This window comes from Mustela nigripes, chromosome 4 (assembly GCF_022355385.1).
Source record: "Mustela nigripes isolate SB6536 chromosome 4, MUSNIG.SB6536, whole genome shotgun sequence".
Classification (NCBI taxonomy): Eukaryota; Metazoa; Chordata; class Mammalia; order Carnivora; family Mustelidae; genus Mustela; species Mustela nigripes.
The window spans coordinates 54786853-54807211 of NC_081560.1; the positions used below are offsets into that span (position 1 = coordinate 54786853).

Consider the following 20359-nt stretch of genomic DNA (forward strand, 5'->3'; position numbering starts at 1 on the left):
TATAAGAAATGTTCATTTCTTGTCATGATTCTTTACAAGAGAGTCAATTTTAAAATAACAGCAATGAAACAAATTATATATCTTCCATGTATCAGTCAAGACAGATAAAATGATGTTCTAAAATAAGTATTTAAAGTGATTCGTCATAACGTATACTCAGTATGTTTTTGTCCTTTAACAACTATGCAGGATACGAACAGCATTAACTTATGCATACATTTAAGCTTGGATTGACATTTGAAAATCATCATGTACACACTGAATTGTTTTCAGTGTTTATTCTATGGGTAGGTCCTCATGGACAATATGCTTTGACTTAAAAAGGGATGCAACACTGTAATTTCTAGCTCAGAGGTCACAAAATCCCTCAAGGACTAGGATAAGAAATATTAATGAGTTAAGTGGACTGGCTGAAAGACAGTAGGAATTTGTGACAATCTGGGAATTCCTAAATTCCCACCCCCAAAAAGATGAAAAGAAAGTAGTGAGAACACAAGGAAACATACCTGGGAACTGAATCTTGTTCAAGTTTTTTTTTTTTTTTTTTCATTTATTTATGGGTCTTCTGTTTGTTTAAAGACACAGAGAGAGAGAAGTGGGGCAGAGAGGGAAAGAGAATCTTAAACCGGCTCCATAGGGCTCAATCTCAGACCCTGGTTTCATGACCTGATACAAAGTCAATGTACAGAAATCAGTGGCTTTCTTATACACTAACAATGAAAATACAGAAAGGGAAATTAGAGAATCGATTCCATTTACTATAGCACCAAGAACCGTAAGATACCTGGGAATAAACCTAACCAAAGAGGTAAAGGATCTGTACTCAAGGAACTACAGAACACTCATGAAAGAAACTGAAGAAGACACAAAAAGATGGAAGACCATTCCATGCTCTTGGATTGGAAGAATAAACATTGTTAAAATGTCTATACTGCCTAGAGCAATCTATACTTTTAATGCTATTCCGATCAAAATTCCACCGGTATTCTTCATGACCTGAACTGAAATCAAGAGTTGGGAACTTAACCAACTGAGCCACCCTGGCACCCCAAGAACTACTTATTTTTAAAGCTTTAATTTTTAGTTTAATTCCACTCTGGGAATCTAATTGCCCTCCCCTGGAAAAAGGAGACGGAGTTCCAGTTTATAATATGACAGAGCAGCCTACATACAACCACATTTTGGTCCCTAACTCAGTACTTTCTCCTTCCCACCACCTTTCTTTATGCTGCTTACAGTGCATTCATGCCATCTTTAGCACGTTTTTTAGATTCTTTCAAAAAAGGCAGAACCAATAGGATTTGCTGATGGGTTAGAAGAACGCAAGTAAAAGCAAGGGGTTGGATCCACCTAGTGAATGGGAGTGACACATTGATTTGAGGAAGATTGGGGAGCTGGAAGGGAAAATCAGGAGTTCTGCTTGGTCATGTTTTCTTGAAGTGCTTATCAGGAGCCCAAGAAGAACAATGGAGTGGGTAGAGTTCAGGGAATCAGTGAGGCTGAGAGTTTTTGGGGAAGCATCAGCGTGACTCTGGAGTAGAGTGTGGTGAGAACTGAGCTCTGGCCCATTCCAAAATTGTGAGTCTCAGAAGAGAGATTTAAGGAAAGGATTCTGTTTTTTACCCTGCTCTAGCAAAATGAAACAAGACTCTGTGTTGCTTACTTTTTGCCCCCATCCCCACTTTATCAATTGTTTTATACTAATTAGAATGTCTTATCCTATAATTTGATTTTTTTTTGAGTCATTATTTACTTTTGGACTTGCACTGTGAAACAGAATTCAGTGAAATCAATTTTAAGCCACTGTAGTGTCCAGCATGCTAGGAATTTACTGGTGAAAGTGAATGGGACAATAGTCACACTCTAGCCAGTGTATTTTATTCCCAGAAGCTACTGAATGGAAATCAGAATAATTACTTTATAATTATTACAGAAAACAATATTATCAAAACAAACGTAGGGGAATAATTTAAGTAAGGACCTTATATGATATCTTTCAATGAAATGAGGGTTTCCCTTGAGAAGGCAAATGTCTTCAGTAGCAGTGAAAATAAATATTAATGTTAATAGCTGGCACCAGTAGAAACATTACATAAATTACATAAACTATATGGAGTGGAATATGAGACCATGAGAAGAGCATGACAAGGAAGCCCAGGAAACATAAGGGCTAACTATGCCCCTCTGCTTTAGAAGGGAGAAGAAAGTTAAAGGAAAAAGAACCGGTGCCTGGGCAACATCTGAAACTGCCCCAAAAGTTTGGAAGCAGCAATGTCTAGTTAGATTATTGGTAAATTGTTACAGCAATTTAAACTTATTCTATTTATTTCTTTTTCTTAAAGATTTGTTTATTTATTTGTGAGCGAGAACATGCAGGTGTGGGGTGCAGGGCGTGGCAGAGGGAGAGAGAGAAGCAGGCTCCCTTCTGATCAGGGAGTCCGACCCAAGCCGGGGCTCCATCCCAGAACCCCGGGATCAAGATCTGAGCAGAAGCAGATGCTTAACTGACTGAGCCACCCAGGCACCTCTAAAGTTCTTTTAATTTAAACCCCAAGCCTTCATCAAAGTGTGCTACACACAATGTCTTCTGTAAGTGCTTTTATCTATGTATCTGTGTTTGGATGCATTTAAGGTTTTTTTTAACTTGCAAAGCCAGGCAAAGTGCTGACGTTAACTCCAGGAGAGATGATAAATTCAAAACCTAGCATGAAGAGTAAAAATTCAACCTTGTTAGAAGCTGGAGCCAGAAATGGCCAGAAAGCATCATTCACCTACTTCTCCACCTTATATTTAGAAACCAGAGGCATATTGGTGAGGATTTCACTAGCTGTAAATTATGAGTTAGATGTCTGAACCAATCTTGAATAATCCTAAGGAACAAAGTATATTCTAATTTGTTGTTGTTGTTTTTTTGTGTTTTGTTTGTTTTTAATTGTGCTGTCTTGACCCAGTTTTTGAGAGGTTGGCTAGAGGCCAATTTGTTCCCCTTTTTGAGCACACAATTAAATCTCCACCCTCAACCACTTCTCTTACCTGTCTCACACTCCAGTTTACTGTGCTTTCTTTTTTTTTTTTTTTTTTTTAAGATTTTATTTATTTGAGAGAGAGAGTGCGCGCATGAGGTGGGGCAAGGGGTGGGTAGAAGGAGAAGGAGAAGCAGGCTCCCCGCTGAGCAGAGAGCCCAGTGCAAGACTCAATCCCAGGACCCTGAGACCATGATTTGAGCCGAAGGCAGATGCTTAACTGACTGAGCCACCCAGGTGCCCCTTGTGCATTCTTCTTAATCACCCTGTGACCAGCTAGGTACAGCTCCAAGGCACAATTATTCAAATTAGCCAAGTCACACAGAACCCTGGAAACCTAGCAGCCCGCCCCGCTTGCCATCCATAAACTGCTCCCCCGGCTCCAGCGTGCTGTTCATCTTCTCCGCACATTCCCCTTTGTGGCCCTGTGTCTCTTCTGGAGCTGAAAGTAGCCAAGAGTTCTGCCTTTCCTCTGTCCTTTGTCGTGTGTCATGTCCCACCATCAAAAAAAATCTTTAAATCTTATGAGACACAAAGAAGCATCCGGTCAATATCTGGGACTTACTTCAAAATGTAGAATGTACGTTCTGTTCCCATATGGAAGACATTGATATGGTGGCTCTAAATAACACATCTTTCAACTGGTTGTGTAAGAATCAGGCCAAAGGATTTGTGAACAATATAGACTGATGCTCCATCCTTGACCAAATGAATCAGAATTTCCAGAGGGTGGGAAGTGGGACACTGTTCTTAAGTGTTTCAGATGATTCCAGTGCACATACGACAGTATAGGTACTGGTGATATGGAAGATATACAAGAGATACTGGCTTACCTTCAAGGATTTTAATTCTGGATTGAAATCCTAGATCTGATTTTTACCACCGTGTTCTATGGAGCAAGTTACTTAACCCTTTGTGAGATTCAGTCCCATCTGTAGAATGAATATAGTAACTTGCTAGTGTGATGATTAATGAGAAATTGTTTAAAACTGTCCTGAAAAATGTCCAGAGCTTAACAGCTTACAGTAGCTGTTACTATTTAGAGAAAGCAGACACTAGAAAAAAAAAATGCAATGTGTAGCAAGGGCCAGGATGAGCAGACATATACAAATTTTGAAAATAGGAGATAGAAATGGTAAAGTCTTCCAATACTTATTTAGCCCAGTTATATGCAACAGATTTTCTCCTGTAAAAATGGTGGATACTAATTCAGTATTTAACCCTTAACAGGCATAGCTAACAGTGTAGTTCCTGCAGATGATGCCCCCGTGACATAGATATTGATTTGTTTGTAGGTGTTCATTGACCATCCACCCATTTGATTTACATCAGTCACTTCATTGGCATTATGAATGGTCTCCTTCCTCTGCATGTGTCAGAGCCTTCAGTGTTTACCCAGGTGGGTCCTCAACCCTTTTCTCTCATGTGCTCTCACAAGTTTTCTCTTCTTTGAAATCTTTATTTTCATCGTTTAAGAAGCCTGTCATACACTTAGGGAGTGCCAAGTGTCAAAAATGAAGTCATTACTCAGCAAGTTTTAGATAACACTCCTATACTTGGAAGCCATTGGAGCACTTGGTTTTGAAGATCTTTCCAAATATACATATACTGGGATGATCTATTGTCTATCTGGGCTGGTACATATGATTCTTTTTCTACCCTTCTTTTGTAATGGCGATACTAAGCTTGGCTTGATACTAAGCACAGTTTTGTCTTAGCGTTGAAGACATACAGCTATCATGTTTTGTTTAAAGTTCCCGCATTGCTGTAAACCATGGTGCTTCCAGTATTCCCCTCTTTGCCCTTCCCTATTGCAGAAATCAAAAGAAATAAAAGACGCAAATTTAAGATCTCTGTTAAAACTATTATTCTTGCTTTCTTCACTATTCAGTGGCTAGATGATCATGAGCAAATTATTAGCTTCTCTGAGTCCATTTATTCATTTATGGAATTAGAAATGACAATACCTGCCCCATAGAAATGTTTTAAAGATTATATGGCATAAATTAATGTATGTAAAAACTAAGTGGTAAATTTTCAAGCATAAATACTAATTCATTACTATTTTATTTTAAATCCCTGTGCTTAAGGAGAGACCGAGGGAGGAGAGAGCGAGAATTTCAAGCAGACTCCTTGCTTTGTGCAGACCCTGACACGGGGCTCTATCTGATGCCCCTGAGATTATGACCTGAGCTGAAATCCAGAGTTGGTCGCTGAACCTACTGAGCCACCCCAGAGGCCCTGATCACTTTCATTTAGACACAAACTAATTCCATGTTCTCATCTTCTACCCCTGGCACCACACCAATGGGGTCCTTATACGTCACTGACATGTGTTCGTTCTATAGGGATAGAAATTATCCCAGGAAAAGTGGAGATTGCACCACTGAAGTCCTAGCTCCCTCTCAAGGAAGCACAGTGAAGGGGGCTTGGTTCCTCCAACATCCGGCAGTCAGAGATACTGTGAAGTTGGCAAGAACTATTTTCTGTCACTGTAATTGGATTCCTCCCAAGCACAGTGGGGGTAGTTCAGCCTTGAATCGAGAGATCTACATTCTAATTTCAGCCCCACCACAGGCAAAGCAATTTTAGTCATGTTATTTAAATTTCCTTGTTCTCAATTTCAGCAGATTTCAAGTAAAGATGCCCATCCTACTCCTGACCTGCCTCAGAGAGACTCTGTAAGAAAATTTTCTCACAGATATGCACTGCTGCGAAGTTATTAGAGACAGATGTATTTTCATTTTGTGCCCAGGTACTGCAATTTAAGGCTCAGGATTGTTTGAATCTTAGAATATAATGTCAGTATATAGAAAGCCATTATCTGTTACCTCATCAGTGACATTTTCTCATGATCCTTATTTTATGCCAGTAAAAATAGAAGTGAAGTACCTAGTAATTGGAAATGTTTTGGTCTATCTTTTTTCTCAAGAAAAAGAAAGTATTTGAAAGTGTCATCTTCTAAGGAGCTTATCGGTTCACACAAAGTTTTTCTTAGGACAGACATACCCTGCATAGAGCTAAGTGAAATGCTGATATGACTACATTTCTCTTTTAGGCAAGTCATCTCATATGGTTGCCTTTATTACCAAGGTGATAAAAACGGAGGGAGAAAAGTAGAACAGCATCATTACATCACCCTCAGTTAAAAGGCCATATGTATTTCTGTCCAATGAGGGAACCAAAAACAGTCATTTTAAATATCTGTTCAAATACAAACATTTATGGAGTCCTCCTTTGATGTTGGAGATCCAGAAATGATTAAACATGGCTTCTGTCCTCATTTAGTTGAGAATCAAAATAATTTCAGCAAATTATTATGTGTCCCTGGATTCTAGACTGATGTCCTCAAAGAAGAAGTAGCCTTTAAGAAATTAATTAGGTTTGGGGACGCCTGGGTGGCTCAGTTGGTTGGACGACTGCCTTTGGCTCAGGTCATGATCCCGGAGTCCCTGGATCGAGTCCCGCATTGGGCTCCCAGCTCCGTGGGGAGTCTGCTTCTCTCTCTGATCTTCTCCTCGCTCATGTTCTTTCTCACTGTCTCTCTCTCAAATAAATAAATAAAATCTTTAAAAAAAAAAAAAAAAGAAATTAATTAGGTTTCTGGGAGTGCCTGGGTGGGTCAGTAAGTTAAAGCCTCTGCATTCAGCTCAGGTCCTGATCCCAAGATCCTGGGATCAGCCCCACATCTAGTTCTCTGCTCAGCAGGGAGCCTGCTTCCTCCCCTCTCTCTCTCCCTGCCTCTCTGCCTACTTGTGATCTCTGTCTGTCAAATAAATAAATAAAATCCTAAAAAATAAAATTAAAGAAAATTTTTTAAAAAGTTAATTAGGTTTCTGTCTTCAATGCTATTGTCAATAAAAATTAGTAGGAGGAAGGAAAGACTGTGCAAACAGCACATTTTTGGGAATCTCAAAACAGATCTCTGACTATAGAGACTGTAACAAACTAAGCAGACCTCAGTTCACACCAGGCTCTTGATCAAAATCCCAACAATTTTGTTAATGTGACACGGGTCCTGTTTTATGGACATTAATTCCCATTCAGTGTATAAAAAGCAATTAAGCGGGAAGATCAACATATATATGGGATCAGTATGCAAAAAGGAAAAGGGCATTTGTCAAGATGAAGAACAGAATCTTATTTTTCAGGAAGATCACCATCTTCTGTTTAACTGTGAAAGATTTCTTTTGGATTCTTCTCCATCCTCCTTATGATGATGGAAAAGAAATAAATTAAACTCACAAAGATGAAGAGAAAAGGAGACAGAGGGTAGCATGTTATGAAAGGGAAAACTAAAAAACAAAAAAAAAAAGCTGAAACCTGCAGACAGAGAAGCCCAGTAGAAACAAAAGACTCATTCTGCATAACTGCAGTGAGCTTCCCTAATTAGAGGCTTTAGAGACCTCTGAAGTCAGGGGTAAAGGATGGGCTTGAGAATAGAAAGATTGAAAGATGTGGTGAACATATTATTTAGTGAATCTATTAGGATGCTCTTGAGAGTAAAGGATTCATTATTAACTATTAAACCAAGACACGTGACATTCATTAGGACTGTTCTGGGCAATGACATTAATTCCGTGTAGAAGGAGCATGTTCAAATCTTGCTCTTATTTTTTTAAATCGAATTATGCTCCTTTACAAATTGATTTATGTTTTAACGTACAACATTTTGGATACTAACCTTTGACTGATAGGCATTTCATATTTTCTCCTATTTTGTGGCTTGTCTTCTAATTCTTAGAGTGGAATTTTTTTTGTTAAGGAATTAGAAATCCTTAATTTCCTAATTTCAGTGTTATCAAATGTGTTCATTTACCCTCTCATAGTAGCACTTTTTGTGTTCTCCTTAAAAAAATCTTCTAAGATCATGAAGATATTTGCTTATATTCTTTTCTAAAAGTACAAAGCTTAACTTTCATAGTTAAGATTTTAACCCACCTGGAATTAATTTTGTGCATGATGTGAACTAGAGGTAAAATAGTTCTATTTTTTAGTATTCTTATCCCAATATGATTTTTTGAAAATCCCGTGTTTTCTATATTATTCATAGAGTCAACTGCCCATACATAAGCAGTAGCTTTGTTTCCAACCTTTTTAAATTAAATTAAACTTCATTTTAATTAATTTTATTTTTTCCTATGTCTGTCTACATGCAACAATAATATCATTGGATTTATTTTTAGTTTTAAAGAATTATCTAGTAAAGCCTGTCTTCTCACTTCATTCTCTTCTTCAAGAGGGTCATAGATGCAATTGACCCTTTGCATTTCAATTAATTTTTTTATAATCATGTCAAATTCCACAAAAGTTCCTGTTGGAATTTTGACAGGGGCTGAGTCTATAAATCAAGCTAAGGAGAATAGCCATTTTTACAATAATGTGTCTTTCAACTTATCAGTTGATGGATTTTCTACTTATTTAGGTATTCTTTTTTTTAATATTTTATTTTTTTAAAGATTTTTATTTATTTATTTGACAGAGAGAGATCACAAGCCTAGAGAGGCAGGCAGAGAGAGAGGAGGAAGCAGGCTCCCTGCAGAGCAGAGAGACTGATGCGGGACTCGATCCCAGAACCCTGAAATCATGACCCGAGCCGAAGGCAGAGGCCCAACACACTGAGCCACCCAGGCGCCCCTTATTTAGGTTTTCTTAATTTTTCTAAAATAAAGTTTCATAATTTTTCTACATAGAGATCTTGCCTATTAAGATATATGTAGATTCTCTTACAAATGTTATATTTTCAAAATTTCATCTTCTGAGTGTTACTGGTAGATATTTGTATATTAATTTTTATAATTTTTGAATTAAAAAATCTTGCTAATTTTTTATCAAGCCTAATCATGTTTCTGTAGATTAATTCAGATTTTCTTTATATACAATCGTATAATCCACAATGACAGTTTTATTTCATTTCCAATTCTCATGTATTCCACTGTTTTTGTTTTTTGTTTTTTTTTTTTAAATTTACTATTTACTTCTCCCTCTGCCTAGCACATGCAATACAATGTTCCAGGGGACATGGTGGGCATTCTCTTGATCCTGTCGTAAAGGGCAGGCCTTTGACATTTCAACAACTTTGAAGTTTTAGTGTTGTTCTAAATGATAGCGTATATATGTCCTTTATCTGATAAAGGAAATTTCCTTCCTTCCCCCTCTAGTTTCTGAGAATTGTTAACATGGTGGTTAGTCTTATCAAAGTTTTGTCAACACCTATTAATTTTTTCTTTTTTAACCTATTTTTGTGGCAAAATACTTTGAGTTATTTTCTAATATCATTCTAATGATTTTTTTGATGGTAAACTAATGCTCGTCTGGGATAACACACACTTTTTCAGGGGCGCTTGGGTGGCTCAATGGGTTGAGGCCTCTGCCTTCGACTCAGGTCTTAATCCCAGGCTCCTGGAATCAAGCCCTGAGTCAGGCTCTCTGCTCAGCGGGGAGCCTGCTTCCTCCTCTCTCTGCCTGCCTCTCTGCCTACTTGCGATCTCTGTCAAATAAATGAATAAAACCTTTAAAAAAAAAACACACTTTTTCATAATAATATCCTTTCTACATATTACTGTATTGTTGGCTTATGAATTATACAACTATGTTAGAAAGTGATGTTGGACTCTAATTTTCCCTATTTTTAACTTTTTTTTTTTTAATATCAAGGTATTACTACCTTCATAAAATGAATTTGAATGCATTATTTATTATTTCTTTTCTCCGGAAAGATTCACATAAGATTGGAATCATTTATTCTGTGAATGTTTATTAAAACTTGTTAGTGAGGCCATATGGTCCTGGAGTTTTCTTTGTGGGAAAATGTTAAACCAGTGATTCTTTTTCTTGAATGGTAGTAGGAATATTCAGATTTACGTTTTTTCTACAAATTTGAAAAATACGAATTTTTACTACTAACCTTGTCTTACCAATTTTACATTCACCCCACCCTGATATTGGCTATTTTTTCTTTTCCTTTTCTTTTTTTTTTTTCCTTGACTTACTCTCACTTCAGGGTTGTCAATTTCAGTACCAACCTTTGGCTTTGTTGTTACTCTATATTCTGTATGTTAATTTTTCACTTATTTCATCAGTTTCTGCTGTTGCTGGTTTTATTTCCTGCTCTGCAGGTTCTTTTGTCATTTGGGGCTTATTCTAGTATTATTTTACTAATGTCTCACATTGGATACTTAGTTCCTTAATTTCAGTCTTTCTTGTTTAAAAAAAAAAAATAGGCACTTAAGGCCATGACTTTTCCTGTATTACTTTAATCCCCTTTAACAATTTTTAAGCTTTCTTATACTGGATCATATTTGCATCATTATTCAGTTGTGATATTCTACCTTCTAATTTCCATCATAATTTCTTTTGTTAATTAGAAGCATATTTTTAAATTGCCAATTTAACTTTAATGCCTTCATAATATATTTAGCTCAGTTCCATTGTGGTAAGAAAATGTGTTCTATGTGATTTAAATCCTTACAAAAATTTTGAGACTCTCTATTATTTTTATTTAATACAACCAATGTTTACTTTTGCCTACATTTTTAAACCATCTTTTCTGCCCTTAATTGCTTCTTGCAGTTGGAGAGCTTTTATTTGGAACCACCTCCTTTCTACCTATAGCATGCCCTTTAGAATTTTTATCAGGAAGTGTGGGAGTGCTAACAACACTGATTCCAGCTCTTTCATGCCTGGGGCATCCATGCCCCTCTGGGCTACGTGTTCTACTCCCAGAGGAGGTTAATGTAGCCCCTGGCCAGAATGCGGAAGGCTTGTTCTGACCATCGCTAAAGCAGTGCACAGAAGGCTCCACTTGAGATAACTACCCCGTGACCTCCCCACCTTGCCCATCACTCTATAAATCTGGAGATTACAGTCTGGACTCCGCAGAGAAGACATATGTAGGATAGTCGTGCATCAGTTAGACTGCAAGCCCGCCTCCTGGCCGGCTCCTCCCATCAGTAATTTAGCCGGATTACAACTGCATGGAGGGTATGGGGTAGCGGCCTGCTTTGTTTTTCTGCCTCAAGTGCCTTCTCAGTCTGCAAGATGTGATACCAACCCTCCTCCATCTTCTAACAGGAAGTGCTGCCTGTGAGTGCTCTGGTATCTTTCATTGTGTCAGCTCCTTGAAAGATACATTGTTTAGGTATAGAATTCCAGGTTGAGTGTTAATTTCTGTCAGCCTCTTAAAGATACAATTTAATTGACTTCTGACTTTAATTGTACTCAGAAGAGATCAGAGACAGCATTATTTGGAAGGCATTGTGTCCTAGTTTGTTTCTTTACCCTCCTTGGTTTTAATATCTTGTCTTTCTGAAGTTTCATAATACTGTTTCTATCTGTGGTTAACCTCCATGTCTTTTATGCACTTCCCCCTCATTCTCCTATTCATTTCATCGGTCATGCCTCATTTTTCCTTTACATCTGCCAGTTCATAAATCTCTTTTATTTTGTGTCCAAACTGCTGCTAAACATCTCCATTACTGCCTTCATTTGAGTTAGTGTGCATTTATTTTTAGAACATTTATTTAGTTGCTTTTTAAATCCGCAGTGTCATTTTTTTATAATTTTCTGTTCCCTGCAGATATTTTCAAGTCAATTATGTTCACTACATATAATGAGGTAAACACTGTCACTTTATACCATTAGATATAGTAAATATAGTTTTAGAATATATGCTTATTATTCCAATATATAACAGCATATGATTCTCATGTTTTTCTATTTTTTTGTTGGCACCCATTGAAAGACCCTCGATCCACACCCAAGAAGCAGACACCAAGTCTCCACTGCATGCAAGTTGCAAGAGGTTTATTGGTTACACAGGCGCCTGCGGACGCATCAGCCTTCCGGAAACTGAGCACGCCGGGCTAGGTTGGGGAGCAGATTATATAGGGCGGGGTTGGGGTGGCGGGAAGCGAGCTTACAGAAGCAGATGCATGGTTACAGGGGTCTGATTGGTAAATTTGAAATCATGCATTGTTGGGTTCAAGGCACGGACACAGCTGGTTGCTCTGGCAGCTCTCTCAACATAGCCTTGACAGCCTTGACTTATTATCACTCTGGAAGGTCCCTGTTCCTCATTTGTCTTCCTTCTTGACAGACTGGGTGATCACAGGTATCCTGTTTGCATAGGATATGTGCTTGCCGTTATCTAGTTATGGAGGTAACAAGTTACTTAATTTCACCTTCAGCAAGGAGAAAGAGAAAGGGGGTCTTTCATTCCCCCCTTTTTCTTTATCATGGATAGAATCTTATATCCATTCATGTTGTTCATGAAACAAGTCAGTTTGAGATCCGGTCTGTTTAATTAGTTGATATTGCTGTGTCAGTACCATTGTCTGGATTACTGACAAGCGATCCTTCATAAACTGTACGAGTTTATTCAGGATACAGGGGCCGATGGAGAGGATTAGTAGAAGTATAATAAGGGGCCCTAAGATGGTGGATAGTAAGGTGGTGAGCCAAGGTGATCGATTAAACCAATTTTCAAACCAGCCCTGGTGGGATTCAAAATCCTTTTTTCTTTGGGCTAGTCTTTCTCTGAGTTTATCCATGGTTTCCCTAACAACCCCTGTATGGTCAGCATAAAAACAACATGTTTCCTTGAGGGCTGTGCATAATCCCCCCTCTCTCAAGAACAATAGGTCCAGCCCTCTCCTGTTTTGTAGGACCACCTCGGAGAGGGAGGTTAGGGATTTTTCTAAGGCAGTGATTGATTTTTCTATAGCCTCTAAATCAGCAGTCATGGCGGCTTGTAAATGTATAAGCTGATCGCTTTGGAGTAAGGTGGAGGTTCCTGTTCCGATGCCTGCCGCTATTCCCCCAACTCCTAATAATATGGCTAATGTCAAGGTAAGGGGTTCCCTTCGATATCTAGGTTTATTTTCATAGAAGTGGAGGATGGTCTCTGATCTGTGGTAGGTGATTCTAGGCCTTAGTTGGACCAACACACAGTAATCTGCGGTGGCCTTCGGGAGTTGGGCAGAGATACAGGGAGTTAAACCAGTGTTACATGCCCAATAGGTCCCATTGGGGGCTTCTAAATAGTAGTTACCAGGGGAGATGAGGGTTGTTATATTACATAGTGTCTGATGGGAGGATGGTATCTTGCCTAAACATAGTCCCTGGCCCGATACTTCAGGGAGGGTTAACTTATGACTGGGAGGAGAAGAACAGGTTCTGGGGGGAGCCTGTTTTGCCTGGGATGCCAGGGGGAAGGGTTCCCTCATGGCTGTCAGACGGAGTGGCCGGGGGTGTTGTGCGAGGGTCTCTCAGGTGAGGGTTAGGGGCTCTTTGGTCTGGTAAAACTGGATTAGGACCTATCCCCGAGGTTCGGGGGTTTTCAATGTTAAGTTTAATTTTAAGGGTAAGGCCTTTATCTTTCCCATTGAGATACCATCTAAAGCCCCAAGTTTTTCCTTGCACCCAGGAGGGAGTGCTGCTTGGGTTCTGATCCCTAAAGGTAATTTTTAATGGTAACAAGAGGGCATTTTTATAGTTGGTCCATCCTCTGGAGAAATAGCAAGTATTTTCATTGGACTTAGTATAATTCCTGCGGATGGTAATTGAGTCCCATGAAGAGGATGGGTGCCAATAAGCATCTCCGGTGGTCTCACATCCCCATTTGGCACAAAAGTATTCTTGGTATCCCCCGCATCTATATGCCATATCGCGAGTCCTACCATCTTTAGGACAGACATAAAAATCTGACTGAGCTAGCCTACATCTAGCTATAGGTGATTTACAACTGGGTTCTTGGACCCCCGTGGGGTCTCCAGTATAGGAGTGTAATGAGTGAGGATCAGCGGTGGGGATATCCCATTTGTTTAGCCCAGCTGCCAACTGGCAGAAGTCAGGGGTGAGAGTGGGCCACCATGTACCCAGGGTGTGTTGACCCGATGTGGACCAGATGACCTCCCCCGTTTGAGAGAGAACCTGCCAGGTTAATTGCTTGGTAAGATGTGGACTGGAGCCTTTTATAGGGGAAAGGAGATAGGACAAACAAAAGAGTAAAATTAATGGCGAACAAGTCTTATCTTTAGTGGGTTTGGGGAGCGTCTGACGGTCCATTCCGAGTTCTGAGGATGTTTGGTCTGCCCGTCTGGGTGTGCCGCTTTTACATGGGATGCATGGATCCAGGCTGCGATCCCGTCAACTTTTAGCGCCGTGGGCGTTGTTAGGAGCACCGTATGAGGTCCTTTCCAGAGGGGTTCAAGGTTTGTGGCTCAATGCCTGCGGACCCAGACAGTATCGCCGATTTTGTAAGGATGAGGCTTCGACGGGATGTTAAGTTCTTCCTGATAGGCAGCTGCTAGAGGCTTCCACACTTCTTGTTGGACCAGCTGCAAGGCTTGCAGGTGGGCCTGTATAGAGGGGGAAGGGGAATGGGTAGAGATATCTGTCTCAAAGAATGTGACAACTGGAGGGGGAGCACCATAGAGGATTTCGAAAGGTGTTAGACCATGAGGGCCAGGAGTGTTTCTGGCTCTATAGAGTGCTAGAGGCAGGAGCTGGACCCAATCTTTAGAGCCAGTTTCAAGCAATAATTTAGATAGAGCCTCCTTGATAGTTCTATTCATTCTTTCTACCTGTCCTGAACTTTGGGGTCTGTAAGTACAATGTAATTTCCAATCGATCCCCAAAAGCTTGGCCACCGACTGACTTACCTGGGAGACAAAAGCAGGCCCATTGTCTGACCCTAATACCTTGGGCATTCCATATCTCAGGAAAATTTCTTCCAGTAATTTCTTGGCAACTATGTTGGCTGTCTCCTTCTTGGTGGGAAAGGCCTCTTCCCATCCTGAAAAAGTATCTAAAAAAACTAAGAGATAATTATATCCATACATGCTGGGTTTAATCTCGGTAAGTCAATTTCCCAGTGCGTACCAGGGCGGTGACCGCGTACTCGGACTCCAGGTCCGATACTAGTTCTTCCAGGATTGACTTGAGCACATGCTCTGCAATTTGCGGCAGCTTGCCGAAGGAGGAAATTTCGTTTGGGGAAATAGTTTTCTAAATTGGCTCTGTCCATTAAAGATTTCATCTTATTTGCACTTAGATGAGTCAGCCGATGGAGGTGATCTATTAGTTCCTTTGCTCTATTAGTTCCTTTGCCATTTTAACGGGTATTATGGCTTTTCCTTGATATTCCCATCGGTTTTGGACCGCGTTGTAATTGGCTCCTAACCTCTGAATGATGTCCAAATCTGTTTTCTCATAACTCCAAATGGGGGTCTCACTGTTCTCCTCTGTCCCAGTGAGGATAGTCACAGTCAATAGTTGGGGTCCTAGAGCTGCTCGTCGGGCTGTTTCATCGGCCAAGCGATTTCCTTTGGCCTCTGGGCTATCTCCTTTTTGATGGCCCGGGCAATGCATGATGCTTAACTTCTTGGGAAGAAATAAGGCCTTCAGCAGGGCCAATATTTCAGTTTTATTTTTGATTTCTTTTCCATCAGAGGTTAATAGTCCCCTCCTTCTATACATTTCCCCATGAATATGGGCTGTGACAAAGGCGTATCTACTATCGGTGTAAACATTAAGTTTCTTACCTTCTGCCAGCTGGAGAGCCTGAGTTAAGGCGATTAGCTCAGCCCGTTGGGCTGAAGTGCCTCCTGGTAACGCGCTTGCCCATACAATCTGAGAATCGGTTGTGATGGCGGCTCCTGCCCTCCGCTCTCCGTTCTGCAGGTAGCTACTACCATCCGTGTACCAAGTCAGGTCTACATCCCTCATGGGCTGGTCAGTCAAGTCAGGCCTTGTCCCATGTATTTCTGTAAGGATCTGGTGACAGTCATGTAAAGGGGTCTCTCCAGGGGTGGGTAAGAGAGTTGCGGGGTTGAGAGTCACCACAGGTCCGAACTGGATCCTGTCTGTGTCCAGGAGGAGGGACTGATAATGAGTAAGGCGAGCGTTAGATAGCCAATGGTCTGGAGGTTGACGAATTAAGGATTCCACTGTGTGGGGAGCCAGGATTGTGACAGGCTGTCCCAAAGTTAGTTTGGTTGCATCCTTAATGCAACCGCTATGGCTGCTATCATTTTCAGGCATGGTGGCCATCCTGCTGCCACGGGGTCTAATTTCTTAGAGAGGTAGGTGATAGGGTGTCTCCAAGGCCCTAGTCTTTGAGTTAGGACCCCCTTAGCAAACCCTTGTTTTTCATCGACGAACAGGTCAAAGGGTTTAGTTATGTCCGGCAGGCCTAACGCTGGGGATTTGAGGAGTGCCTGTTTAATATGATCAAATGCCTGCTGTTGTTGTTCGGTCCAGACGAAAGGGACATCCTGTTTGGTTAAGGGGTACAGGGGAGCCGCTATTTCTGCGAACCTGGGGATCCATAGTCTGCAGAAGCCCGCCGTCCCTAGGAATTCCCGCAATTGCCTGGGGGTTTGGGGCGTTGGAATGCTGGATATAGTCTTTTTCCTTGCGGCCGTTAGCCACCGCTGGCCGTTAGCCACCGCTGGCCATTATATAATTCATAACCCAAGTAGGTGACCTTAGTCTGGCAAATTTGGGCCTTCTTTGCAGATACCCTGTATCCCATTCGGCCAAGGGTTTGTAGGAGGTCCCCAGTACCTGTTCGACAGTCCTTTTCATTTGTTGTGGCCAATAAGATGTCATTGACATATTGGAGTAAGATCAGGGAGGGATGACTCACCCGGAAATCAGCCAGGTCCTGGTGAAGGGCCTCATCGAATAATGTAGGGCTGTTCTTAAATCCTTGCGGCAGCCTTGTCCAAGTTAGCTGGCCTGAAATTCCCAACTCTGGGTCCTTCCATTCAAAAGCAAAAATGGGTTGACTCTGAGGACTTAATTTTAAGCAAAAGAAAGCGTCTTTTAGGTCTAGAACAGTATACCAGGAGTGGGTTGGAGGCAGGGTGCTAAGTAGGTTGCAGGGGTTAGGCACAGTAGGGTGGATGTCTTCTATTCGTTTATTGACCTCCCTCAGGTCCTGGACTGGCTGATAGTCATCTGTTCCAGGTTTCTTGATAGGGAGTAGAGGGGTATTCCAGGGAGATCGACATGGGGCCAAAATGCCTTGGTTTAGTAGCCGCCGTATGTGTGGTCTGATGCCTTGGCGGGCCTCATTAGACATAGGGTATTGTCTAACATTGACAGGGATGGCTGTTGCCTTTAATTGTATGTGAATGGGAGGTTGCTGGGTGGCTTAACCCTATTCCTCCGGTTTCTGCCCAGGTATTTGGGTAGGATGAGAGCCAGAATTTTATGTCCCCTTTAGGTTGGGGGGCTCCCTCATGCAGTCTATATTCCTCTTCTAGTTGCAAAGTAAGTATATGTAGAGGAGTCCCGTTGGGGCCTGTCACTGTGGGTCCCTTTGATTCGAAATGGATCTGGGCTTTTAGTTTAGTCAATAGATCTCTCCCCAGGAGTGGGTAGGGACAGTCAGGCACGTGGAGGAACAAATGAGAAACTTTACCAGACGCCAAATGTACCTTCCTTTCCTTGGTCCAGTGATATTGTTTTCCTCTGGTGGCCCCTTGAACCCATGCCGTCCGGTCACTTAATTGTCGTGGGGTTTTGGTTAAGACAGAATGTTGTGCCCCGGTATCTACCAGAAAGGTGACTGGTTGCCCCCCAACAGTTAGAGTTATCCTGGGCTTGTGGGGGGCTCCTGGCCCTGACATCCCTAGTCCTCATCTAGGGCCATTAATCTTGTGGCCTGTGTGGTATCTTCCTTGGGGTTACGGGGTCTTTTTGGGCAGCTTTTGACCCAATACCCTCTCTCTTTGCAATAGGCACATTGGTCTCGGTCTACCCGAGGCTTTCTTTTGTCTCCTTCCCTTCCTGGCTTTACTGCATCTAATCCTTGATTGCCTTGCAGTACGGCGGCCAAGATTTTACTAAGTTCTTTATTTCGCTTACGCTCTCATTTGTCTTCTTTTTCTTCTGCCTCTTTCCTTAATCTATCTTCCTTTTCCTCCTGGGTTTCTCTTTTACTATAAATTTTTTCTGCTTCTTTTAATAAATCTTGCAACGAGAAATCTTATAAATTCTCCAACCGCTGTAACTTATGTCTAATATCTGGTGCTGACTGCCAAATGAAGGCCATGGACACATTTCCTCTCTGTTCATGACTATCGGGATCAAAGGGGGTATACCTACGATAAGCCTCTTTGAGTCTTTCTAAGAAGGCGGTGGGAGATTCTTCTGAGCCTTGAGTGACCTGTCTCACCTGGGCCAAATTGGTGGGGCGGCGCCCCACATTATGGAGGCCTGCTATGAGTAACTGGTGATAAAGATTTAGGTGGGTCCTACCTTCAGCCGTGTTGAAATCCCAGTCGGGGCGGGTCAGGGGAAAAGTGGCATCTATCACGTTTGGGAGCTGGGTCGGTCTTCCATTGTCTCCTGGAACATTTTTTCTGGCTTCTAGGTAAACTTTTTGTCTCTCCTCTGTAATGAGAAGAGTTTGCAAGAGCTGTTGGCAATCATCCCAAGTGGGTTGATGCGTGATTAGGATGGACTCTATCAGAGCGGTTAAAGCTATGGGGTCCTGTGAGAAGGAGGGGTTATGGGACTTCCATTTGTATAAGTCTAAGGCTGAAAAGGGCCAGTATTGGAGTTGATTGCCGGCCCCCCCGCCTTGGCGCAAGGGAAGGAGCTTGGAAGATCCCTCCTTTATAGCTTCCTTATGACCCCTAAGTCTACCAGCTATTGGGGATTGTGAGGGGTGGCATTCTTCCGGCGGATTATCTGGTTCCTCCTCAGAATCTGAGGAAGTTGGGGCCTGTGCCGGCGGAGGAGGATGCTGATAGGGAGGGGGGTCCTCAGTTAGGAGGTCTATTAAGGGGGAGTCATCAGGAGGAAGAACCCTCTTTGGCTTAGGACGCCGGGAAGAGACAGAATCACCAATAACTGGATATAGGTTGGAAGAGACAGGGGGTTTGGGAGGATGGGCAGGACATAGGGGAACAGGGGGTTTAAGAGGTTCGGCGGGACATAGGGGAACAGGGGGTTTGGGAGGTTCGGCGGGACATAGGGGAACAGGGGGAGCAGAGGGTGTTGGGAGGGGGATGGGGTCTGGAATGGGCTTAGGCTTAGGATGATTGAAAGGAGAGACCCAGGGAGGGGGGTCATTAATAAGACTTTCCCAAACTACTATGTAAGGGACTTGGTTCGGGTGGCCCTGGGGTCCTTGGCTGAAGATCCGCTCCTTGACCTGTAATATAACAGTGATATTAAAGGTCCCATCTCTGGGCCATCCAACATTAAAGGTGGGCCATTCAGAAGTACAGAGGGTTTGCCATTTTCTTTTCTTGATTTCCACTGACAGATTGTTAGCTCGAATCTGAACGTCTCTCCAGTGACCTAAAGTGAGGCTCAAGGGGGTGGTAATGGTTTGCCCTATCCTACAATTTTGGGAGGAAAAGAGGATTATTTATAGGCAGGTATGACTTTAATATGATGGTTTAGATATATATAGATATAGATGTATACATATATATATTCCTTCCTAGAACAAAATGACAAGGGGAGGGGGTGCTTTCAGGTGCTGTCCTGCTCGCGTCCCTCGCGGGAACTTAGGAGCGTCTTTGCTAAGGTCTATCCGTATAAACCCCGGACCAGGCTACTCCGTGGAGTAGATGACCGTTATGCCATATGACGCTCTGCGAGACTCAGGGTGCAGCCCACTCAGACTCCGTAGCCAAAGGCGGTGGAGCCACACAAACATTCAGTCAGACATTCCTCAGATTCAAACGGGGCAGACAATTTCCTTAAATGGAATGCTATGAAAAAAACCTGTTGACATCAGAGACAAAGACCTGTGGACATAAGAGACAAAACTGATGGTCAGGAGGAACGCGAGATCCTCTTTTGACCGAGGGGTGGCCCAAGACAATGGCCTTATTCAGAAACCCCAAGGCGTCCCTTGGAGTAAATTGAAACCCCCGAGGCGTCCCTCGGTTGCAGCAGGAGAGAAGTCCGAGTTCGTCAACTCCTTCTCAGCCTGCGCAAATACAGAATAGAAAGATAGGAAGCAGGCTTACAAAGAACAAAGAGACAGATACACAGATAACAGGGACACAGATGCTGGCCAGCTTACCTCCCGGTGGGGATTGGCCGGGGTCTTGGGTGGGATGTCAAGAGATCTCGGTGGGACCTCCAAATGAAAGACCCTCGATCCGCACCCAAGAAGCAGACACCAAGCCTCCACTGCATGCAAGTTGCAAGAGGTTTATTGGTTACACAGGCGCCTGCGGACACATCAGCCTTCCGGAGACTGAGCACGCCGGGCTAGGTTGGGGAGCAGATTATATAGGGCGGGGTTGGGGTGGTGGGAAGCGAGCTTACAGAAGCAGATGCATGGTTACAGGGGTCTGATT

At 42.2% G+C, this 20359-nt stretch overlaps 1 protein-coding gene across 1 annotated transcript in view; it reads right to left on the reverse strand.

The window, feature by feature from the left end:
- Window positions 1-5417: 5417 nt before the first annotated feature.
- The window catches only part of LOC132016300 (uncharacterized), a 32900-nt gene continuing 17958 nt past the window's right edge, over window positions 5418-20359 (reverse strand). The window contains 10 exon segments of the mRNA XM_059397527.1: window positions 5418-5496; window positions 12333-13219; window positions 13311-13993; window positions 14077-14886; window positions 14889-15111; window positions 15144-16036; window positions 16039-16471; window positions 16474-17184; window positions 17186-17643; window positions 17646-19384. Of these exon segments, the coding sequence (XP_059253510.1) occupies window positions 5418-5496; window positions 12333-13219; window positions 13311-13993; window positions 14077-14886; window positions 14889-15111; window positions 15144-16036; window positions 16039-16471; window positions 16474-17184; window positions 17186-17643; window positions 17646-19384 (6916 nt within the window).